This window comes from Condylura cristata, unplaced genomic scaffold (assembly GCF_000260355.1).
Source record: "Condylura cristata isolate star-nosed mole 26May11 unplaced genomic scaffold, ConCri1.0 scaffold00029, whole genome shotgun sequence".
In the NCBI taxonomy this organism is placed as follows: Eukaryota; Metazoa; Chordata; class Mammalia; order Eulipotyphla; family Talpidae; genus Condylura; species Condylura cristata.
The window spans coordinates 286,987-307,779 of record NW_004567130.1 but is presented as its reverse complement, the minus strand read 5'-3'; the positions used below and the strand labels follow the sequence as shown (position 1 = coordinate 307,779).

General features: G+C 44.6%; 2 protein-coding genes across 2 annotated transcripts; both read left to right on the top strand.

Annotated features, from left to right (window-relative positions):
• The first annotated feature begins 2,167 nt into the window (after positions 1-2,167).
• Positions 2,168-3,395, top strand: HCAR1 (hydroxycarboxylic acid receptor 1). The gene has a single exon (XM_004695933.2). It carries the CDS (start codon positions 2,322-2,324, stop codon positions 3,351-3,353), a length of 1,032 nt encoding a protein of 343 aa, XP_004695990.2. The 5' UTR covers positions 2,168-2,321; the 3' UTR covers positions 3,354-3,395.
• An 8,508-nt stretch (positions 3,396-11,903) lies between these two features.
• On the top strand, positions 11,904-12,986 carry LOC101628495 (hydroxycarboxylic acid receptor 2). Its single transcript, XM_004690624.1, has one exon. It carries the CDS (start codon positions 11,904-11,906, stop codon positions 12,984-12,986), a length of 1,083 nt encoding a protein of 360 aa, XP_004690681.1.
• Positions 12,987-20,793: the final 7,807 nt, after the last annotated feature.

Below are 20,793 nucleotides of genomic sequence, written 5' to 3'. Positions count from 1 at the left end.
TCCCCTGAGCAGTGTATTTCATCGATCTGCCTGTTCTGCTCCCCACTCTGTCTCTGGTAAATACTCTCACCCTCCGCATCTCTAGTCTGTACCCCAGTTCTGTATGAATAAATAAATCTTAAAAAAAAGTATGTAAAAATAAACTATTATAAAATAAAAAAAGAGGGAGAATTTTCTTTCTTTATGGTCACTGATTAATCCTATTAATCTTATCTAAAAAACCTTTGTATGTGAAAAGATGTCAGGGTCAAAGTTAAAGGAAAGAGTAGGAAAACATTATTATTATTATTTTTTGAAGGTTTATTTATTTATTCATATAGAGCTGGGGTACAGGCCAGAAATGCGGACGGAGGGTGAGAGTATTCACCGGAGAGAGGGGAGCAGAACAGGCAGATGATGAAGTACACTGCTGAGGGGAGCAGCAGGCGGGTCAGGAGAGGTCTGCCCTGTGCCATGTGGATCTCCTCCGGGGTAGGTGGGAATCGAACTCATGCAGACGTGGCTTAAGCTTCTCAGTGCTGTGCTTTAACCTGCTGCGCCACCAGGGAGGGCCTATTATTTTTAACTCTATCACTAAAAACAAGCTATGTTACTTAAAGCTATAGATATTTTATTGGGGATTGGGCAGGAAATTATTACAGCCTTTGGTTCCCAGAGATCTTGAACTGTGACATGTCTCTAATTATTGTGGGACCTAGATTTGTGCCAGCCCTCTCAAACAGAGGAATATTAATTATTTTATAATGTACTGTGCCATTCTGTATACAATGCTATTGTTATTAAACCAATCAATCCAATCAAGTAATTACTGATTTTATATTGAATGTATATTCGGATAATTGCTATACTTCTTGGAAATGGCCAAAAACAAACCATACTTCTTGGAAACGGCCATAAACAAATGAAAAGAATCCAGCAGGAACCAGCTGTTGAATATCCTGACTTTTCAGGACTTTTTCCCCCACGTCAAGATCTTGTCATACAATGTGGGTAGCGTGACTCTTGCCAAGCATCTACAATGAACTGTGACTGCTTCAGAAACTGACTCCTTGGGTCCCTCCCTGGTGGCATACAAGGTTAAAGCAAAAGCTCTATGATTATCAACAACCACTGCTGCACAAGTTCGATCCCCAGCCAGGAGGTCACCAACATGGCACAGCAGACCTCCCCTGTATTTCAGTTGATCTGCCTATTCTGCTCCCCATTCTGTCTCTGTTGAATCCTTGGTCTGTACCCCAGTTCTTATATGCATAAATAAATCACTTTAAAAAAGAAAAAGAAATAGACTCCTTGACAACTGCCCCACCCTCATCTGTCCTCATCAATGGGTTCAAGTTGTCATTAAAATGAAAACTACCCTTGTGTCTGTATGCCCTGGTATCTGGCTCTTTTGCGCAGCCTGTGGGCCACTGAGCACCAAATCCTCCTTTGCAAACACAGAAGGCTCAGCTTCCCAGCAGTGGTAGGAACTGGTGCCCAGACAGCCTCCTTCAGAGACAGTCCCATAAGGAGTGGTTTCAGATCCATTTTATGGTCTGCGGATTGTGCCCCTAGCCACTTAGGCCAGAGAAGGAGGTAAAACTTAGTAGGTGTGAGTTGGGGGAGGCAAGGCCACATCCTTCAAAGGCTGTTTCTGACACCCAACAACTGCAGTTCTGAGAATCTCTTTCCTCTGCAGCCCTTCTCATGTGTGAGTGTTGCATCTTAGTGTGCGGGCACAGGAAACGGCTCTGAGGAATTGCTGAGCCAAGCCTCCCCTCTTTGGCACTGCCTGGGAGCGCCCCATGGGATGAGGGAGGGGACAGGGCAGTCAGGCAAAGGTTAGGGGAGGAAAGCAAAGGCAGAGGCCCAGAAAGGCTCCAGGAAATGTTTGTATTTCTCCACCGGGAGGGAGGACAAACAAGCTTTTTTTCGTGCCTTCTGGGCAGCTTTGCATGCTCTCAGTACAGAGTGAGTCTGAGGAGAGAGCGAGACTGAAAATAAAAAGCATTCTGGGGCTGGACACAAAAGCTCGCCTCCAGCTGCCTGGCCAGACCTCCCAGCTGCTTCCAGAAAGAGCACTTGCTCGCGAGATGACAGGCATCGCCAGGCCTGGCTGTGCTCTGTGCTCCAGCTCTAGGCAGTGACACTGGCAGCCCCAGCGCTCTAGAGAGGGGCCCTTCCTGGGTCTCTCCTTTACTCACTGAAGCTGCTTTTGTCCATGCCACCTGCATCACGGGGTAAAGACAGCGAGGCAGCAGCTGCCTGTGCAGGGGATTCAGATAAGCAGCTGCAGTCTTGGGGACCCGGGCCGCTGGCACCAGCACTCGTCTCTGAGCGCCATGAACAATGGGTCCTGCTGCCTCATCGAGGGGGATCCCATCTCACAGGTGATGCCCCCACTGCTGATTCTGGCCTTCGTTCTGGGCGCCCTGGGCAATGGCATCGCCCTGTGCGGCTTCTGCTTCCACATGAAGACCTGGAAGCCCAGCACCATTTACCTTTTCAACTTGGCAGTGGCTGACTTCCTCCTCATGGTCTGCCTGCCCTTTCGGACAGACTACTACCGCAGGCACAGGCGATGGGCCTTTGAGGACATCCCCTGTCGGGTGGCGCTCTTCATGCTGGCCATGAACAGGGCCGGGAGCATTGTCTTCCTGACTGTAGTGGCTGTGGACAGATATTTCAAGGTGGTCCACCCACACCACGTGGTGAACACCATCTCCAACCGCACGGCTGCCGGCATTGTCTGCACCCTCTGGACCCTGGTCATCCTGGGGACACTGTATTTGTTGACGGAGAACCACCTGTGCATTCAGGAGCAGACCATAGCTTGTGAGAGCTTCATCATGGAGTCAGCCAACGGCTGGCATGACATCATGTTCCAGCTGGAGTTCTTCCTGCCCCTCGGCATCATCTTATTTTGCTCTGTCAAGATGATCTGGAGCCTCAAGCAGCGGCAGCAGCTGGCCAGGCAGGCTCGGATGAAGAAGGCCACCCGGTTCATCATGGTGGTGGCGGTGGTATTCATCACGTGCTACCTGCCCAGTGCATCAGCCAGACTGTACTTCCTCTGGACAGTGCCCTCCAGCGCCTGCAACCCATCGGTCCACGTTGCCCTCCACGTCACCCTCAGCTTCACCTACATGAATAGTATGCTGGACCCCCTGGTGTATTACTTTTCCAGTCCCTCCTTCCCCAAGTTCTACACCAAGCTCAAAATTCGCAGTTTGAAGTCCAAGCGTCCGGGTCGTGTGGGGACCCAGAAACCGGAGGAGATGCCCATTCCAAACCTCTGTGGCAAGGGCTGTGTTAGCGTTGCCAACAGCTTCCCAAGACAATCGGACGGGCAGTGGGATCTTCAGGTGTGTTGAACGGCGCTAGAACAAGCAAACTCAAACTCCAGGATGGATGGGTGCCTAAAAACTCATTCCTGCTAAGGGTGGGGGTGGGAAGCTGTATCCATCTTTCTCTTTTTGGAATTTTGGAACTCAAATTCAAGTCACTGCACCATTTTGGAAGGTTCCAGTTGAGAAGTGAGTCAGTTGCATGAATATGATCTGACTGCAATGATGGGGGTGTTGGGGGGGCAACATGTGCATTTATGGGCGAGTGTGTGTAGGGGGGGTTATTTAGAAGAGCTCAGCTCTGTCCTCTAATTTTAAACAGCTGAGTAAATAGTTAAGAGTGTTTAAACGGGTCACGTTCTTATTCTCTCTCTGGGGGAGTTAGTGAATTTAATGACTTAGCAGGATTTCCTATTCTCTGACCTGAAATTGTTCCTTGGACTGGAAAATAGGAACTGGACCAGGTAGGTACTTGTATTTCAGGCTGAGCCAGGTTCTTGAGACTGGGATGTCTCAGTCCTGATTTTCATCTTTATTGACAGGAGTGGGAGAGTGTGGAGAGGGGGGCCCTTGGTACCTTTCAGACGTGCAGGTAGCCCAAGATAAAGAAGACACAAACAATGTGCTCTACCCTCTTAAGTAGTACATTTTTCTGCAGGTTTTTGCATTTCAAAGAGGGTGCTGCAGTGAATGGTTACCTGCCCTGATTTTGAGTGGGAGCTGAGTGCCTGGCCTTTGGGAAGTACTGAGTCTGACATCATTGCTTTGGACAGCTTTATGTGACTCTGAGTTGCAATTATTCATTCATTTTTTTTCCATGTATTTATTGATTCCTATTCTGTGCCAAGGACTGCGCTATGTCCCTTTACCCTGGAGGGTCCTTGAGTCCACTGCATGACAGGGACATTTTTTGGGGGAAAGGTGAGCAGAGGGGTAAATGATCTTCACTCTTTCAAGGCCTGTTCCTCAGCAAATATCAGTGTTTTCCTCTGATTGCAGGATTCTGTACAAACACCAAAGTGTGGGATGGGCAAATGTCCCTTATTTACACGAGTTTTGCAAACATGAACCTGCAGTACTCAAAACTGGGTAATCTCACAAAATGCCTGGCTGCTTCTGCACTGGATTCAGGGAAAGTTCCCTAACCAACCTTAGTTCTATTCTCAAGCCATAAAGTAGTAAAAGTAACTCTTGGTTCCTTTACTTACATTTTCTCAAATCCTCAAGTTTCTCTCTGCCTGGCAGGACCTTTCCAGCTTTTACTTGTTTGGTTTTTAAATACCCCTCCCCCCACACTAAGGCCTTAGTATTATTTTTCTCAGATGCACTGAATAGCCTTATGAGGAAAAGTATAAATGATGCAAAGTCAGAGAGATTGAAGTTCAAGTCCCAGCTCCACAGCTTGCTAGATATGAGACCTGGATACAGGTATTATTTTCTCCACTTTTAACTTCAATTTCCTCACCTGTCAAACAGGAAACAATAATATTGACTTTGTAGGGTCATTGGGCAGATTATACAAAGATCAGGTCCTGGAGCCTCAGACATGCTGTTACACCCCCAGCCTAGAGAGTGACTGCATGTATGATTAAATACATATCCAGTGCAGAGCCTGGCAGGAGTCATGTTATGACTTTTTAATGTTAACATACTTTACACATAAAGAAACAGAAATAAAGAAGCAATTTCCCTTGGGGTTTAGAACCCCCCCACCCCAGCCAGTAGCTGACTCATTGCCATTAACTGAATTCCAGAGAGAGGGAAGGGTGGGATTCTTATCCACCTCATCCAACTACATATTCTCCTGCTCTCAATCTACAAAAACTCACACTTCTGCTTTTAATTACATTCTTAGTTATAACTATTTCCTGGGTTGCTTCTCATTGCTTCATCTTAATAAAAATGGGTTCTGAAGTAAGTTTTTTGTGTGAGCCTATGTGAAAAGCCTCATAAGATTTTCCTTCCTGAAGATGAAAGTCTAAACAATCCAGAAGTTCGTGGTCGGCATGTGGGCAGATTTTCACTTACAAAACAAGGACAAACCGAAACAAAGAAAAGTCAAACAAAAACCTCAAACCAGTCTTGAAGTCCTAGGCTGCGACAAAAATATATCCTACCAAGTAGCTTCAGAAATTGTAAGAGAGAGGAATAGAACTCTGTTGATAAAGCTTTGTTTAAAGTATCAGGAATAGGAAGACATCATTTTAAAGAAAATGTTTTCTCCTCATACATAGACTTTCAGGAAAAGCCTCGTAAAAGCTGGAAGGGATATTAAACCTTATGTTCTATAGAAATTGTGTGGGGAAGATAAGGAGTACAATTATTAGTGCTGTCAGGTAAAAATGTAAGATCTAGTGTATGCTTAGAATAGGTTTCCCCAAACTTTATTAAAACGGAAATGGTTAAGGTGGTTCTGCAGTCACAGAATTAGAACTCCAGGGCACAAGGGGTTAAGCCAGACCTTAAAAATTCTTCAGCAAGATCGGGAATTGGCCAGACAGTGATGCATGATTTCAACTTGCTTGTCTTCTGGGTATTCTAGTTACACTCAGCCCCTACCTCGCAGCAAGTGCATACATGACATTTTAGGACCAGCAACATAATTTGCAGGGTCCAAAGCAAGGTCCTTGTTCAAAAATTACTAGGAGTTTCAGGATGACTCAGCTAAGCATTAACCTTCACACAAGTCCTTTCTGGATTCACCCATGCACCTGGTGGAGGGGGTTCTAAATTTTATTTGTGGATATAAACAGGTTATAAAGAAGTAGTTTTTTTTTTTTAAAGATTTATTTATTTGTGCATACAGAACTGGGGTACAGGCCAGAGGCTCAGGGGCGGTGAGAGGCTTCACCAGAGACAGAGTGGGGAGCAGAACAGGCAGATCGACGAAGTACACTGCTGAGGGGAGCAGCGGGCGGGTCAGGAGAGGTCTGGCTCGCCATGTGGTCTCCTCCGGGGCAGGCGGCAGGCGGGAATCGAACTCATGCGGAAGTGGCTTCAGATTCTCAGTGCTGTGCTTTAACCCGCTGCGCCACCAGGGAGGGCCTAAAGAAGTAGTTTTTATCTTGATCTCTCCATAGAGAGCCTATGTATGAAAGGCCTCATAAGATTTTACTTCCTTTATGTAGATATATAAATATATAAATAAATATAAAATTATAAAAATATAAAAAAATATATATGAGATAGCTTTATAAACCTATATAATCGATGTCAGCTATATCTTTATATTTATTTATATACTTTTAGAGATGGAGAACTAGAGCTAGAGATACATTTGAGAAAGGGCAGAGTACAGAGACACTCATCTATGGATCCAGTGATGACATGGCAGGATCACAGGGAGTTCATTGTAACCTTCATTTATTCATTTCCTTTTATAAGGAACATTCATTAAGCACCAGATACAGTCGAAACACAAATGAACACAGAACCTGAGGTCAATCGTGGAAGCCAAATTAAAAAATGGAATGACAAGTCAGGGTTCTTGAGGGCAAGTGCCAATGGGGGTTTCCCAGGAGAACCTCCGGGGGCCCCCCACCAGGGGGAAGACTTGTGTCAGAGGAAGTGACTCCTGATCCTGCCTTGCAGGATGGATGGGAGGCAACCAGGTGAGTCAGGGGGAAAGAGAGAGGTAAAAAAGAGCCAACTGTCTGGGAATGGCAGGAGGATGAGTGGGGCAGGAAGGGAAAGTCCAGGCTAGGGCTATCACAGCGTAGTAAGATGTGATGTGATGGCGTCCTCCAAGGATCTTACATCCCCTGAAGACAAGAGTTTCCTCCAAAGTCTTTCTGATTCCCTTTTTTTTTTGTAAGATATATTTATGCATACAGAACTGGGGCACTGGCAATAGGTACAGGGGCGGCGAGAGGACTCACCAGAGACAAAGTGAGGAGCAGAACAGGCAGATCGATGGGGAGCAGGAGAGGGTGGGTCAGGAGAGGTCTGTGGATCATCTCCAGGGCTGGGGATCAAACTTGCATTGAAGCAGCCACAGCTTGCTTGCAGTGCTGTGCTCTAACCCATTGTGCTACCAGGGAGGGCCCCAGATTCCCTTCTTTAAAAAAAAAAAGAGTTTACTTACTTATAGCCAGTTAAGTGTTCTTTTAAAAAAATCAAAGACTACTCAAACACAAAAAGGAAACATCTTCCTTTCATTCTCTATACTTATGTATGGAGGATTTTATGGGTCTAGACGTGCTGGACACAGATAATAGGGGTCTTTTGTTTTGCTAAAGCAGGGTTATATGTGCAAATCGCACACACACACACACACACACACACATATGATTTTGCCAAGTCTTATCACAAATAGTTTCTTACCTCAGAATAGAGGTCAAGCACATTGTTTTTAACTCTATTTATGGGGTAAATGAACCAACAGTACTTAGCCAATGGCCTGTTGATGGGTGCTTGCTTCCAATTTTCCTCCATTGCCACCACATGGATTATTCTGAATGCTCTGTCTTTGGACATATGTACCAGTGTTTATGGAAAATAGATTCTTAGATGTGGAAGAACATGCTTGGGGAGGCAGTGTGCACAAGGGCTGGAAGCATAACCCCTGGGTGAGTCAGTGGGGGTTCAAGTCCCATCTCCTTTACTTACTAGCAAAAGGACCTCAGGCAAGGTCCATAACCTCTCCCAGCCTGACTTTTCTTGTTCGTAAAGTGGGAAAATGGAAGAGTCTGCTTTGGGGGTGGTGGTGGTGGGGGTCTGGGTGGACTAGATGGTGCATGGAGCACCTGGGACAGCACCTCCCTCAGGATAATCTGTTTCTGTGGGCTCTACGTACCTGATTTTCACTCTTATGATCACTACTATGAGCACCACTGCTTGCCCAACAAAATGGCTGAGGTGACTTCTCCTCCGACACTATATACAAAGCCTCTTCCACATTCTTGCCAAGAGCAAATTGCTCTTTTGCTTTTTTGATGTTTCCTTCCCCTTCTTTTGTTAAAAAAATAAAGTCACACCTTTGAAGACATGAGGACCAATTTGTCAAGTTGTTGCTGTTGTTTGGGCATTGCTGTTGAATCTAAGGTGTTTTGCTTAAGTAAATGTCATGAAGACCTACTTTTAGCTTGACCTCTAAGAGATTTTTTTGCCTAACATTTAGATGTGTGAGTCCTCCAACTGTATTCTTCTCTTTCAAGATTATTTATTTGGTCATTCTCGTTTGCTTGTAGGTTTTTCACATTTAACTCAACATTATTTCAAAACCAGAAGTAACTTTCTCCTTTTCATATGTCTCTGCCAGTCACTGTCACCAGATCCTTCCCTGCCTCCTGATTTCCCAATTTCTCCTAGTTCATTTCCTTCACAAGCAATCCTGAGGTCTCTTGTTTCTCGCTATCTGAGTGTCCCAACTCAATGTCACTTATCACCTACCAAGGCAAGTCCCCGAAAGGTCCCCAATGAACTCCCATTTGCTGGGGACCCCTACAGCAGAGTATGGACTGGGTCCAAGGCCAGGATAGAGGTGATGTCCTGGCATTTCTGAGCCCAGCCAGTAGAAATGTTCTCTGTGTGCTTCAGAATCCTAAGTAGCCTTATAAGATGTTCAGCTAACTCCCCGGAAAGAATAGGGCAAATGTCCCATACAGATGCCAATGAAGAGTCAGAGAGAGACTGTGAAGGAGAGACGCCCAAGTCTGTGTCCTCCTTGAGCTTAGCTGCCACCTGAACCATTGCAAATGAGAATCGACCAACTAAAGCCAGTCAGCCTCTAGGCCACAGGGCCTAGAAGTTATCACTGCTATGCCCCAAGTTCAATGTGGCTAGGGAGCTGAGCCACAGGGCATGGCAGGCCTCTCCTGTCTCCTCATGCTCCCCTCAGCAGTATATTTCAGTGGATCCACCTGTTATGCTCCCCACTCTGTCTCTGGTGAATCCTCAAATCAACAAATTAGAAGCATGGGGAACTGGTCTGCACCCTGGTTCTTCTACACAAAAAAATTAAATTAAAAAATAAAACCAATCAATCCAACGAACCAGGAGAGAAAATGATCAATGCTTTTTAGTCACTGAATCTTGTGGTAGTTTCTTACTAAGCAATAGATAACTGAAACAGAAATCCAAGCTCGCTTCAAAGACCAGAAACAATGAATTACATAACCTCTCTAAGCCTCAGTTTTTTTGATCTGTAAAATGGGGGTAATTACAGTAATAATATCACCACAGGGTTTATGTGAGAATTAAATGTGACCATACGTGGCAATCTCTTAGCTGAATGTCTGGCACAATGCAAGCTGTTGATAAATGACAGCTATTATTATTTTTAATTAAAAACTAGTTCAAATTGTTCCATGGCAGACATTCAGGACCACGAGATAAGCACAAAAGATTCGTGTTAATTGCGGAAGTTAACAGATTTTAAGAGCAATTTCCACAAAACTCGCTGGAATCACCTTTGCTGCAGATATGATTCATTATACCAAGTTTCTGTATAACTCATGCACCAGGAAGAAAAAATTAAGTACATAAAAGAAGGATATGAACAAGACAAAACATGCCAAGAGCAGTGAGTGGGAAGCCTGGAAATGCCATATATAGCTAGAACTAGAATTGAGGGAGCTGGAATTTATATTTTTTTCTGAGCAGCTGTGACGGTGGGTTTACCATTCTAGAAGATTGTCTCAGCGGTGGAAGAAAGAAAGATGATGATAGGTCCCTTGGCTGAGAGACTCAAGGAAGCTAAGGGGTGGAGACACTCAGGCTACTTAGGGTCCAGCGAATGCAAAATGTTCAGCTTTCCTCTTTGCTCAAACTTAGTATTTGTTGTTCTTTTCTAATCTTGTTAGGACTGTTGCTTAAAGAAATTATAAAGCTGTAAAACTTAGAAAGGGAAAAATTCCTTACAAATCCCTGCTCATAAAAATATCTATTAATCGTGAGTTTTTCTGCCTCCTATTGACTAAAGGCACTGATGATTAATTGATGAAAATCATCACAAGTCCATGTTCGTACAAGAAGGAACATGATATCCATGGGCAGAAAAGATGGGAGACAAATAATGATCATTTTACTAGAGACTTAATACACCCACATAATGTGACCTCAATCTGGTGTAGGTAGATGGGCAGTCCCTTGATAAGAATTGTGTTGAGGTGTTGTATAATGGTTAGGGACACAGCTTGAAGCCAGTGCCAGGTCCCAGGCTAAGCTCCATTCTTCTTAGCTGTGCAGGCTTGAACATATTTCCAACCTTGCTGAGCTTCACTTTCCTTATTTTGAAATCAGACTCAATCATTGTCCGTGCTTTGTGGTATGCAGTCATGAAAAAACAAGAGTATGTATCTAGGGCTCGAGCAGGGTGACCAACCATGGGATTGCTGTGTCACGTTGGCATTATCACCACCCTCATCTTCCCATGAGGGTCTAATCATTGATCCTGACTCATTCTTCATAAAAATTTCAAAAATCCTAGACTGTGCAAACAGAGATACATTTCCTATTTACAACTCAAAATAGTAACACAATTTAGAAACTTTGCTACTGTAAGAATTCATGAGATCAAAACATGATGGGTAGAAGTGTCTTATAGGACCACACCCAATTACACTGAAAAGCAAAGAAACCATCTGTGAACTAGTGACCCACTGGGAGGCATAGTTCAAAGTCCTCTAAGGCTTGGTGGTTCTAAGTGTAATTTCCCAAAAGAGGGGGCTTTAAAAATATCACATATTTAGTGTGGAACGCTGTATATTAATGGGACAGGAGTTCTATACTTTCTGTTCGATTTTTCCATGAACCTAAAATGAAGCTTATTAGTTAAAAAAATTGGGGACTTCAAAATAAATCACTGATGTGAGCACAGTATCATATCATAACCTGGCACCAGCAAGCAAAATCAAACAAAGACCCAACTTATTGTAACAGACCACCGGCAATACAAACTAGGTGCAAGTTTTCAGATATATTGTGAAATTTACGCCACTCTCATTTTTTTTAATTGCTGAATTGTACTGATAAAGAGAGGCTGGCACTCGGAGAGGAAATTTACATCTTTCTGATAAAGTAGACGAGTAATATCTTCTCTGCATTTGCAAAGAGATCATATGTGTGTCACCATTTCTTAAGTCACCTGCATATTAATATTTCATATGACTTCTTGCTATTTCTGGAAAACCATGCTGTTTTAGTCCAGTGAATTGTTGTTGCTGTGCTTGTTACATTGTTCATTATGTAAGCTAATCATGTGACAGCAACCATTCTCCAGGGCTAAGTGCTCTGCAGACAGGCAGCTTTCCTGAGGGATGCCCTTCTTTTCAATATTTCACAAATGAATCAGCTTGTCTAAACTTATCCTTTACATTTAGAAAAATTTGTGGGTTCCTGTCTGCCCAGGGGATTTTTATTACTAGTTTATGCAAACAGCAGGTTGCTTAAGAGCTTGACTGTTTTTTTTTTTTTAAGTGATTTCGTAGCTTCCTGGTAACCATTCAGTCATCTATTTCAACACCCTGACATGACATAAAGGCGTTCACTGAACCACACGTTCACCACACAGACACACACCTCTCTCCCGGAGCGTTTGCTAGGTGAGTTGCTCTGCAGGACTCCCTCTATCCACTCATGAGCCCCCACAGCCTCCTGAAATACTCCCTGGCAATCCATGGGAAGAACTGCTGTGTGTTCCGTGACGACTTTATTGCCAATGTGCTACCGCCAGTGCTGGGGCTGGAGTTTGTGTTTGGGCTCTTGGGTAATGGTCTTGCCTTGTGGATTTTCTGCTTCCACCTCAAGTCCTGGAAATCCAGCCGGATTTTCCTGTTCAACCTAGCCGTGGCTGACTTTCTTTTGATCATCTGCCTACCATTCCTGATGGACAACTACGTGAGGAAGTGGGATTGGAAGTTTGGGGAGGTGGCTTGCCGGTTGATGCTCTTCATGCTGGCCATGAACCGCCAGGGCAGCATCATCTTCCTCACTGTGGTGGCCGTGGACAGGTACTTCCGGGTGGTCCACCCCCACCATGCACTGAATAAGATCTCCAACCGAACAGCAGCCATCATCTCCTGCCTGTTGTGGGCTCTCACCATCGGTTTGACAAGTCACCTTCTATACAATAAAAAGCTGGTTGAGACTGGCAGCTCCAAGCTGTGCAGCAGCTTCAGCATCTGCAACAGCTTCGGGTGGCATGAAGCCTTGTTCCTCCTGGAGTTCTTCGTGCCCCTGAGCATCATTCTCTTCTGCTCCACTAGAATCATCTGGAGCCTGCGGCAGCGGCAAATGGACAGGCACACCAAGATCAAGAGGGCTATCCATTTCATCATGGTGGTGGCGATCGTCTTCGTCCTCTGCTTCCTGCCCAGCGTGGCCGTGCGCATCCGCATCTTCTGGCTCCTGTACACGAGAGGCATGAAGAGCTGCGACGTCTACAGCTCTGTGGACCTGGCATTTTTCATCACCCTCAGCTTCACCTACATGAACAGCATGCTGGATCCATTGGTGTACTACTTCTCCAGCCCGTCTTTCCCCAACTTCTTCTCCACCTTGATGCGCCACTGCTTCCGAAAGAACACCCCAGACGAGGTGGATAATAACCGCAGCACAAGCGTTGAGCTTACCGGGGATCTGGGCGCCACTAGGAACATTGCTGGCGCGTTAATGGGAGACCCCCGAGAGCCCTCCTACTTGACTCCAGCAGCTCGTTAAATAACCTGGGAGACGGTCACCCCGAACTGAAGTCTCTGGAGACAGCTGGGTTGGTGCGCAGAGTAACATCACTAGACGTGGCCTGAGATTCCCTGGAATTTCCAGAGAAGCAGCTGGCGTGGCAGAGGGGGCTCTCGGGCTGCGGCACAGACATTGCGGGGGAATGGGTATCAGAAACTTCTGATATATCTTTGATACTCACAGATCTGAAGATAGCAAAGCTGTCACAATTGCTGCTGAACAGAGGGCCTCAGGGGGGCCACTAGCACCGGGGGGCTTCACTGTCCTCTTTCCTTCAAGCTTGAGACTTGGATGGTCCTCATCTTCTGGGGCAGCAGCTAGCCTGTTCCTAGCAGCTCCTGCGGCTGGGATGAGGGGCGACCCTCCTTCAACAAACCACAGGTCATCTGGGTTTGGTGGGACAAGTCATCAAGCAGCCAAGCTTTAGTAACAGACAGGGTAAGAGACATGCCAGTTTTATTTAATATATGAGTTTCCAGTGAGAAGGAGGTTAGTCCCTAGAGGGACTGAGCAAAATAGTGTTACTGAGGGAAAGGAAATGGCTAAGTGCCACAGCCTGCAATTAATCCATTCCTCTCTTGTTTACACTAATTTGAAGGCTGAGCACTTAAAAGGCTTCAGGGAGGAGAGCTGTTTCCCACCTTTGCAGTTGTCTTTAAAAGGGAAATGCTTCCCCAGGCTCCAAGGGGAGGATGACTGTTGTTTCATTTGCTTGTGTTTCTGTACTTAGAAGAAATCTACCACTTAATAAACTTTGTCAGGAGACAGTCTGGTGCTGCATGTGTCTGGGTCATGGTTCACAGAAATGAATCTTACTTAAGTGAAGCACTTTATGGGTTGTTGACTGCGTCCTGGGAGGAAAGGACTATAAAGTAGGATGAGGGTGAATGGTGAGCTGCATCGTGAGACAGGTTAGTAGCAAGGGCAGATAGGGGCTGAGGACACACACACACACACACACACACACACACACACACAAAGACAATTTTACAGAGAACGGAAGAGCATTCGATGTATTATTTAGACTTTGGTGACTATTCCTATTGTGATTTGCATATTAAAAAAGGAATGGGGCAGACTGGGATTTTTGCATAGGAGGGGCAAGAAAGAAGTTCTGATGGAATAGTTTCAGTTCCCAATTCCAGGAGAGAAAGGAGATGTACTGGTTTGAGTCTGTGATCGGTCCAAGTTTCTGTTACGCTTTCATTTCCAATTGTTGTCACTCCTTGGTTCTTTGACAAGATGAGGCTTGCTTTGACATCCTGATTTGGATATAGATAAGAAATGCAGATCCTCCACCGATACACTCCCAGCTATAAGTGAAAGGCAGTAAGTGAACAAGAGTAGAGGGCCTCTAATTTCTTACATGTTTCTAGAGCAGTTCGTTTGTCCAGTTCTCCAAGCAGCTCCTAGAGGTAGAAAGGTAAGAAGGCAGCCACAGGTGACATTCTTAGAGAGGGGGAGACAGCAGCGAAGAGCTGGGAGGAGGGATCCCCCAGCCTCGGATGTGTGAGTCAGCCAGCTGTGAAACTCCAGTCTGTTCAGACAACTCACCTTTGCTCATTTCTTCATCCCATGAGCTTTTATATATTAAGCAATGACTGTGACAGATGCAGCTCTGGTCAGTTGGTGGAAGGAGAGCAAGATCTTGACACTCTGAACTCACAGTTAGGTGGGGAGCAAGACAGCAAAGAAGCAAGAATGTGAATGGAAGGGACTTGGGGAGAGTTCTCAGAGTCAAAGGGGGTAGCAAGGCAGGGAGAGGCTAAAGCAGAGTGAGGCTGAGATAACTTCTATGAGGAAGTGACCTCAAACTGAGCTGGGAATGACAAGACAAAGTAGACAAGGCACAAATCTGCAGGCCAGTGGGGTGTAATCTGCAGGAAGGGCATTTTGGGCAAAGACCCTGAGGTAAGAGTGAGTTTAGTGTATGTGCGTCTATTTGTTTCCTAGGACTACCTTAACAAAAGCATGATGGACTTGGCAACTTGAAGAAAGATCTGTTACCACCCAGTTCTGGAGGCAAGAGGCTGAATCTAGGTATGGGCCAGGGTCTGCAGCAGGAAAGGTCAGAGGAACACCTCACTACTAGCTTTGGTGGCTCTTGGTCATACATGGCACTCCTTGTGTTGAGATGCGTTGCTCCACTCTGCCTTCACACAGTTGCCTTCTCTCCATGTCTCTGTATCGCCTCCTATTTTGTCTCTTGTACAGAAGCAGGCCATTGGATTTAGGGACCACCTTAATTCAGGATGTCACCTCGAGATTGTGAATTTAGTGACATTGTTCCAAGTGTTGACAGCACTGAGACTTAACCCTTAGGCCATCAGGGAGGCCTCCAGAGTTTGCCATCTCAGCCATTTAAAAAATTTTATTTATTGGCCCTCCCTGGTGGCGCAGCGGGCTAAAGCACAGCACTGAGAATCTAAAGCCGCTTCCGCATGAGTTCGATTCCCGCCTGCCCCGGAGGTGACCACATGGCGTGGCAGACCTCTCCTGACCCGCCCGCTGCTCCCCTCAGCAGTGTACTTCGTCGATCTGCCTGTTCTGCTCCCCACTCTGTCTCTGGTGAATCCTCTCACCCTCCGCATCTCTGGCCTGTACCCCAGTTCTGTATGAATAAATAAATCTTAAAAAAAAATCTTTTAAAAAAAATTTTATTTATGCACACAGAACTGGATATAGTCCAAAAGTACAGGGTGGTGAGAAAATTCAACAGAGAGAGAGAGTGGGGAGCAGAACAGGCAGACTGACAAAATACACTGCTGAGGGGAGCAGTGGGCAGACAGGAGAGGTCTGCCATGCCATGTGGGTCAGCTCCAGGGTCGGGGATGGAACTCACACTGAAGCAGCTGTGGTCAGCTTTGCAGTGCTGTGCTCCAACCCACTGTGCCACTAGGCAGGGCCCTTAACCATTTTTAATAGTATATTTCAGCAGCATTAAGCATATCCACATTGTTGTGCAGCCTTCCCCACCTCCAGCTCCAACATTTTTGATCTTACAAAACCTAAACTCTGTGCCTATTAAATACCAACTCTTCATTCTCCCACCCCCAGCCCCTGGCCATGTCCATTCTATTTTCTGTCTTTATGAATTTATTTTCTTTAATCAAGATAGCATTATTTGACTGTATAGGATTGAAGGTGGAACTAAAATTTTGAAAACATTCTCTGACGGAGGTTGGGTGGTACATGTTACCAGCACACTTTCTGAGAAGAGAATTTCTTATCTCATGCAGTGAGGCTGTGCCTTATCATGCTTGTATATTAATGGTTATCAATTTTATGGAGGTAAATTGGTTTATAAAAGCTTGTGTGGTTGAAGGGTACAGGGTCTCACCTCTTCAGATGTGTGTTGCCCACCCCACCCCACATGACAGCCCCTATCACCATTGCCGAACTCAAGGGCTTTATGGTTGCAAGTAACAGAAACACACATCAAATGAACTTAAATACAAAATTTAAAACAGAGAGGAAGATATGGTGTCTCAGAGAGAAAAAGATCATTAAATCTAGCTTACGGCTATCTCTGGAGACCAGCTCACAGCCCCTCACTTTGCTCTTAACCATGAGCGTGACCAAACCCCCAATTACTGTGTCTCAGAAGCTTGTCACCTGAGAGAACATGATTGTCCCTAACCACTTCCCCTGAAAAGGTCACAAAGACCATAAGCACATAGCAGACGATGAAGGATATTTTTGAACTACAGTTAGTGTAAAGATACACTCTCTGCTAGGAGTTTTGGCTTCAGATAGTACAGTAGTCACCTTCCCTCGTCAAAACAGCAAGTTGGAATTTTCAGTGGAATCCATCAATTCTCTTACTTCCATGGTTTCTACCATGTGTTAAACCAGGGACCCAATTCTTTAGTTCCTGGAGAACTAAAGGCTCTGGTATGTTCTGCAGCGCTTATTCAACTCAGGGCAAAGAAGTCCTCTTTGGCAGGCTTAGCTGATGAACACCCAGCTACAAATTTCTGTTTACCTTTCATGTCACCCATGACAAATAAGATATAATCGTTTTGCAATATTGCTGAATTCTCTGAGCACAAACTTAATATGGACACCCTCTGTCTTTTAAGGAAGAAGGAGTTTGCTTATGGGGTTGCCAGCTTCAGCCCTATCTATACCCCACCGCCCTACGGCCCTGGCAGGGGAAGGGCAAGTTCTTCCAAGTTCTTAACAACTCAGTGCTCTGCCTGTACTGGAGAGGGAGTCATAGTCATCACCATGCATCAAGACCCACCGACCCATCAGCCCAGGCAGTGGGCTTTCTTCGGCAGCTTGTAAAGTATCCCTCCTTTTAGAACATGAAGGTTTAGTAGGGAAAGGATTTAATGATCTGCTTTTGTTTTTAGTAGAGCAACATAAAGCAGAGACAGACTCAATATCATTTGTCACCCCCATTTACTATGCCTAAGATTCACTTTGTGCCATGGTTGAACTCTACACTTAGTGTGTCTTCATAGATAATCTCAATTAATCCTTTCAGTTATTTTATAGGGTGGATGCTCTTTCCATTTCACAGATCAGGGAATTGAGGTTCAGGATGTTTGAATAAATATGCCCATGGTAATAGAAATTCTAAGTCATGGACTAAGAGAACAACATAGGCAGTCTGAGTCAGAGTTTTGTCTTTAAATGTCTTCAGAGAAGACAAGTCAGAGATGAACAATGTGAACTGAAATAAAGATGAATGCCTTGACCCATTTGGGGTCAATATTTCCAGTGCTTCCCAGGCTGCCCAACCAGTGGGCGCTCACACATCTCCCAGGTCCATGCTAAGATCATGAGCATGAGCTTAGTATCTGCTGGTACTTGGAATAGTACCTGGTTCTGCTACAGTGATTTATGAATATTAGCTTCCCTTCTCAAAGCCAACTTGTGATGGGTTTGTTTTTTCCTTGTTGGAGGGTCTTCCTTGTATACCTAAGAGAGAGACCAGTGAAGGTTGTTCACATCAACGTTGTAATAGTGAGAAACATGAAACAACATAAGTGTCTATTAGGAGGGGAACAGATAGTGATTCAGGCATCCGGTGGAATATTTCATGGCCATGAAGAAAAATAAACCAGAGCTGCTTATAGCAACAGGGCTGAATCTTTTTTTTTTTTAGAGATTTATTTATGCATACATATTTGGGGTACAGGCCAGAAGTGTGGGGGGTGAGAGGATTCACTAGATACACAGTAGGGAGCAGAACAGGAAGACTGACTGAAATAAACTGCTGAGGGGAGCAGCAGGTGGGTGAGGAGAGGTCTGCCACACCATGTGGGTCACCTCCCTGGCTGGGGATTGAACTCATGTTGCAGTGGCTGCAGTAGCTTCATAGTTCTAGGTTTTAACCCACTGAGCTACCAGGGAGGGACCCAGGAATGAATCTGAAGTATGGAATTCAGAACAAAAGATGAGTTGCTGAAAAATACAGCACCTATGTAAATGGTTAAGTCATGCTCAACAGAATCGTATATGGTATTGGGAAGCATCATTATGTAATAAAAAAAAAAGTCATGAATGAGATAGATGCACAGTCATTACAGAAGACAGATTATTTCTTTGAAGGAGAGGAGGAAAATGGGCCAACACTTTTTTATATATGTATATATAATATAATAGTACATTTTTACATCATTTTGTGCATTTTCCCATCTCAATTGCAATCCCTTGGGCTTCCGATCACCAAATCACCCATGTGCCATCACCATAGTCCAGGGAATTTCCCTCCCCGCTGCTGTTTTTGATCCCATTCCCCACTCCACCCCCACAAAAGGTCCCTTGTATATAGCTGTTCATCATTATCATTATTTTCTTGCCTGTTCCGTTATATTCCTGCTAGAGAGAAACCATCGGTATTTTTCCTTTTCTTTCTAGCTTATTTCACTAAGCATGATCTTTTCCAGCTCCATCCATGTTGCTGCAAAAGACATGTGTTTCTTTTTTTTTGGTTGCTAAGTAATATTCCATTGTGTATATGTACCACATCTTTTTAATCCAGTCATCCACTTTTGGGCATTTGGGCTGTTTCCATGTCTTTTCTATTGTGAATAAAGTAGCAGTAAACATGGGGGTGCAGGTATCTTTTTGAATCAGTGATTTTGTGATGGGGTTGTTTATTTTTGTTGAGTTTCATCAATTCTTTGTCTATCTTTGTGATCAATCCTTTATTGCTAGTTTTGTGTGAGAAAATTTTTTCCCAATGAGTGGGATGTCTGTTTGTTTTTTGTAATGTCTCTTTCGTTGTATAGAAGCTCTTTAACTTGATGTAGCCCCATGTATTTATCCTTGCCTTCACTATCGTTGCATTGGGTGCAGTGGGCCGTACTTTTTTTTTTAAGATTTATTTATTTATGCATACAGAACTGGGGTACAGGCCAGAGGTGCAGGGGTGGTGAGAGGATTCATCAGTGGGTGAGTGGGAAGCAGAGCAGGTTGATCAACAAAGTATACTGCTGAGGGGAGCAGCAGGCAGGTCAGGTGAGATCTGCTATGCCATGTGGATCACCTCCGGGGTGAGGATTGAACTCATGCTGAAGTGGCTTTAGCTTCTTAGTGCTGTGCTTTAACCCACTGCACCACCAGGGAGGGCTGGGCCAACACTTTATGTAGTTTTGGCAAAAGTTAACAAAGTGAAAGGTTCAACAAAAGGTGGTCCATTCATACCATGGAATACTACTCAGCCATAAAAAGGCATCAATCTATGCAAGAGTGAGGATGGGTCTTAAGAACATGATGCTGAATGAAAAAAATAGGATAATCTTAAAGAGCTACATGCTTTATGATTGCATGTATGTCATATTCTTGAATTGATAAAATTATAAAGGACAGATCAGTATGGTTGCTAGAAGTTAGAGGGAAGGGAGGCATGGACAACATGGGGAAATTTCTTAGTGGTGACATAAGTGTGTCTTGAATTTGATGATGATTACACATATTTATACACCTGATACAATCTCATAGAATCATAGCAAAGACATACCAGGAGGCAGAGGTGGGGAGGGTATGGTAGGAAGAATGCCAGCAAGGAATGGAGGCAGAAAAGAAGACTAAGAAAAACAGAAGGCACAGAAAAACTGACAAACTTCAAGTGATTATCTGTAGATCAGTTACTTTTTTTTTAAGATTTATTTATTTTAATTATGCATACAGAACTGGGGTACAGGCCAGAGGTGCAGGGGTGGTGAAAGGGTTCACCAGATACAGAGTAGGAAGCAGAACAGGCAGATCCATGAAGTACACTGCTGAGGGGAGCAGCAGGTGGATCAGGAGAGGTCTGCCGGGTCATGTGGTCACCTCCGGGGTGGGGATAGAACTCATGCTGAAGTGGCTTTAGTTTCTTAGTTCTGTGCTTTAATCCACTGCACCACCAGGGAGGGCCCTGTAGATTAGTTACTTTTATTGTGTTAAATTAACTTTTATTGTGAAAAAATTAATTTTTGTGGTTTGGGTATCTACTAAGGGCATGTGAGACACCACCAGTGAGGGCAGCTGGGCAGTGGTCAGATGAGACCTCTCTCCACTGGTATTGTGACTTTTTGTGAGTCTTTTGTGAATTAAGGTAAAAGATTGTGTGTACACGTGTGCATATGCACACATACACACAATTAGGTGCCTGCCGGGGCTGTGGGGGAGATGCTAACACCCTCTCTCCCAGATTCAGATTATTCTCCATTTTCTTTTGCATCCCTGGCCCTCTGCATACCCACTGATGTCTTTGACATATTAAAAAAATTTCATTAGTTTATTTTTACATATTTTTGTTCATTTCTCCATCTCAGTTGGTCTTTGA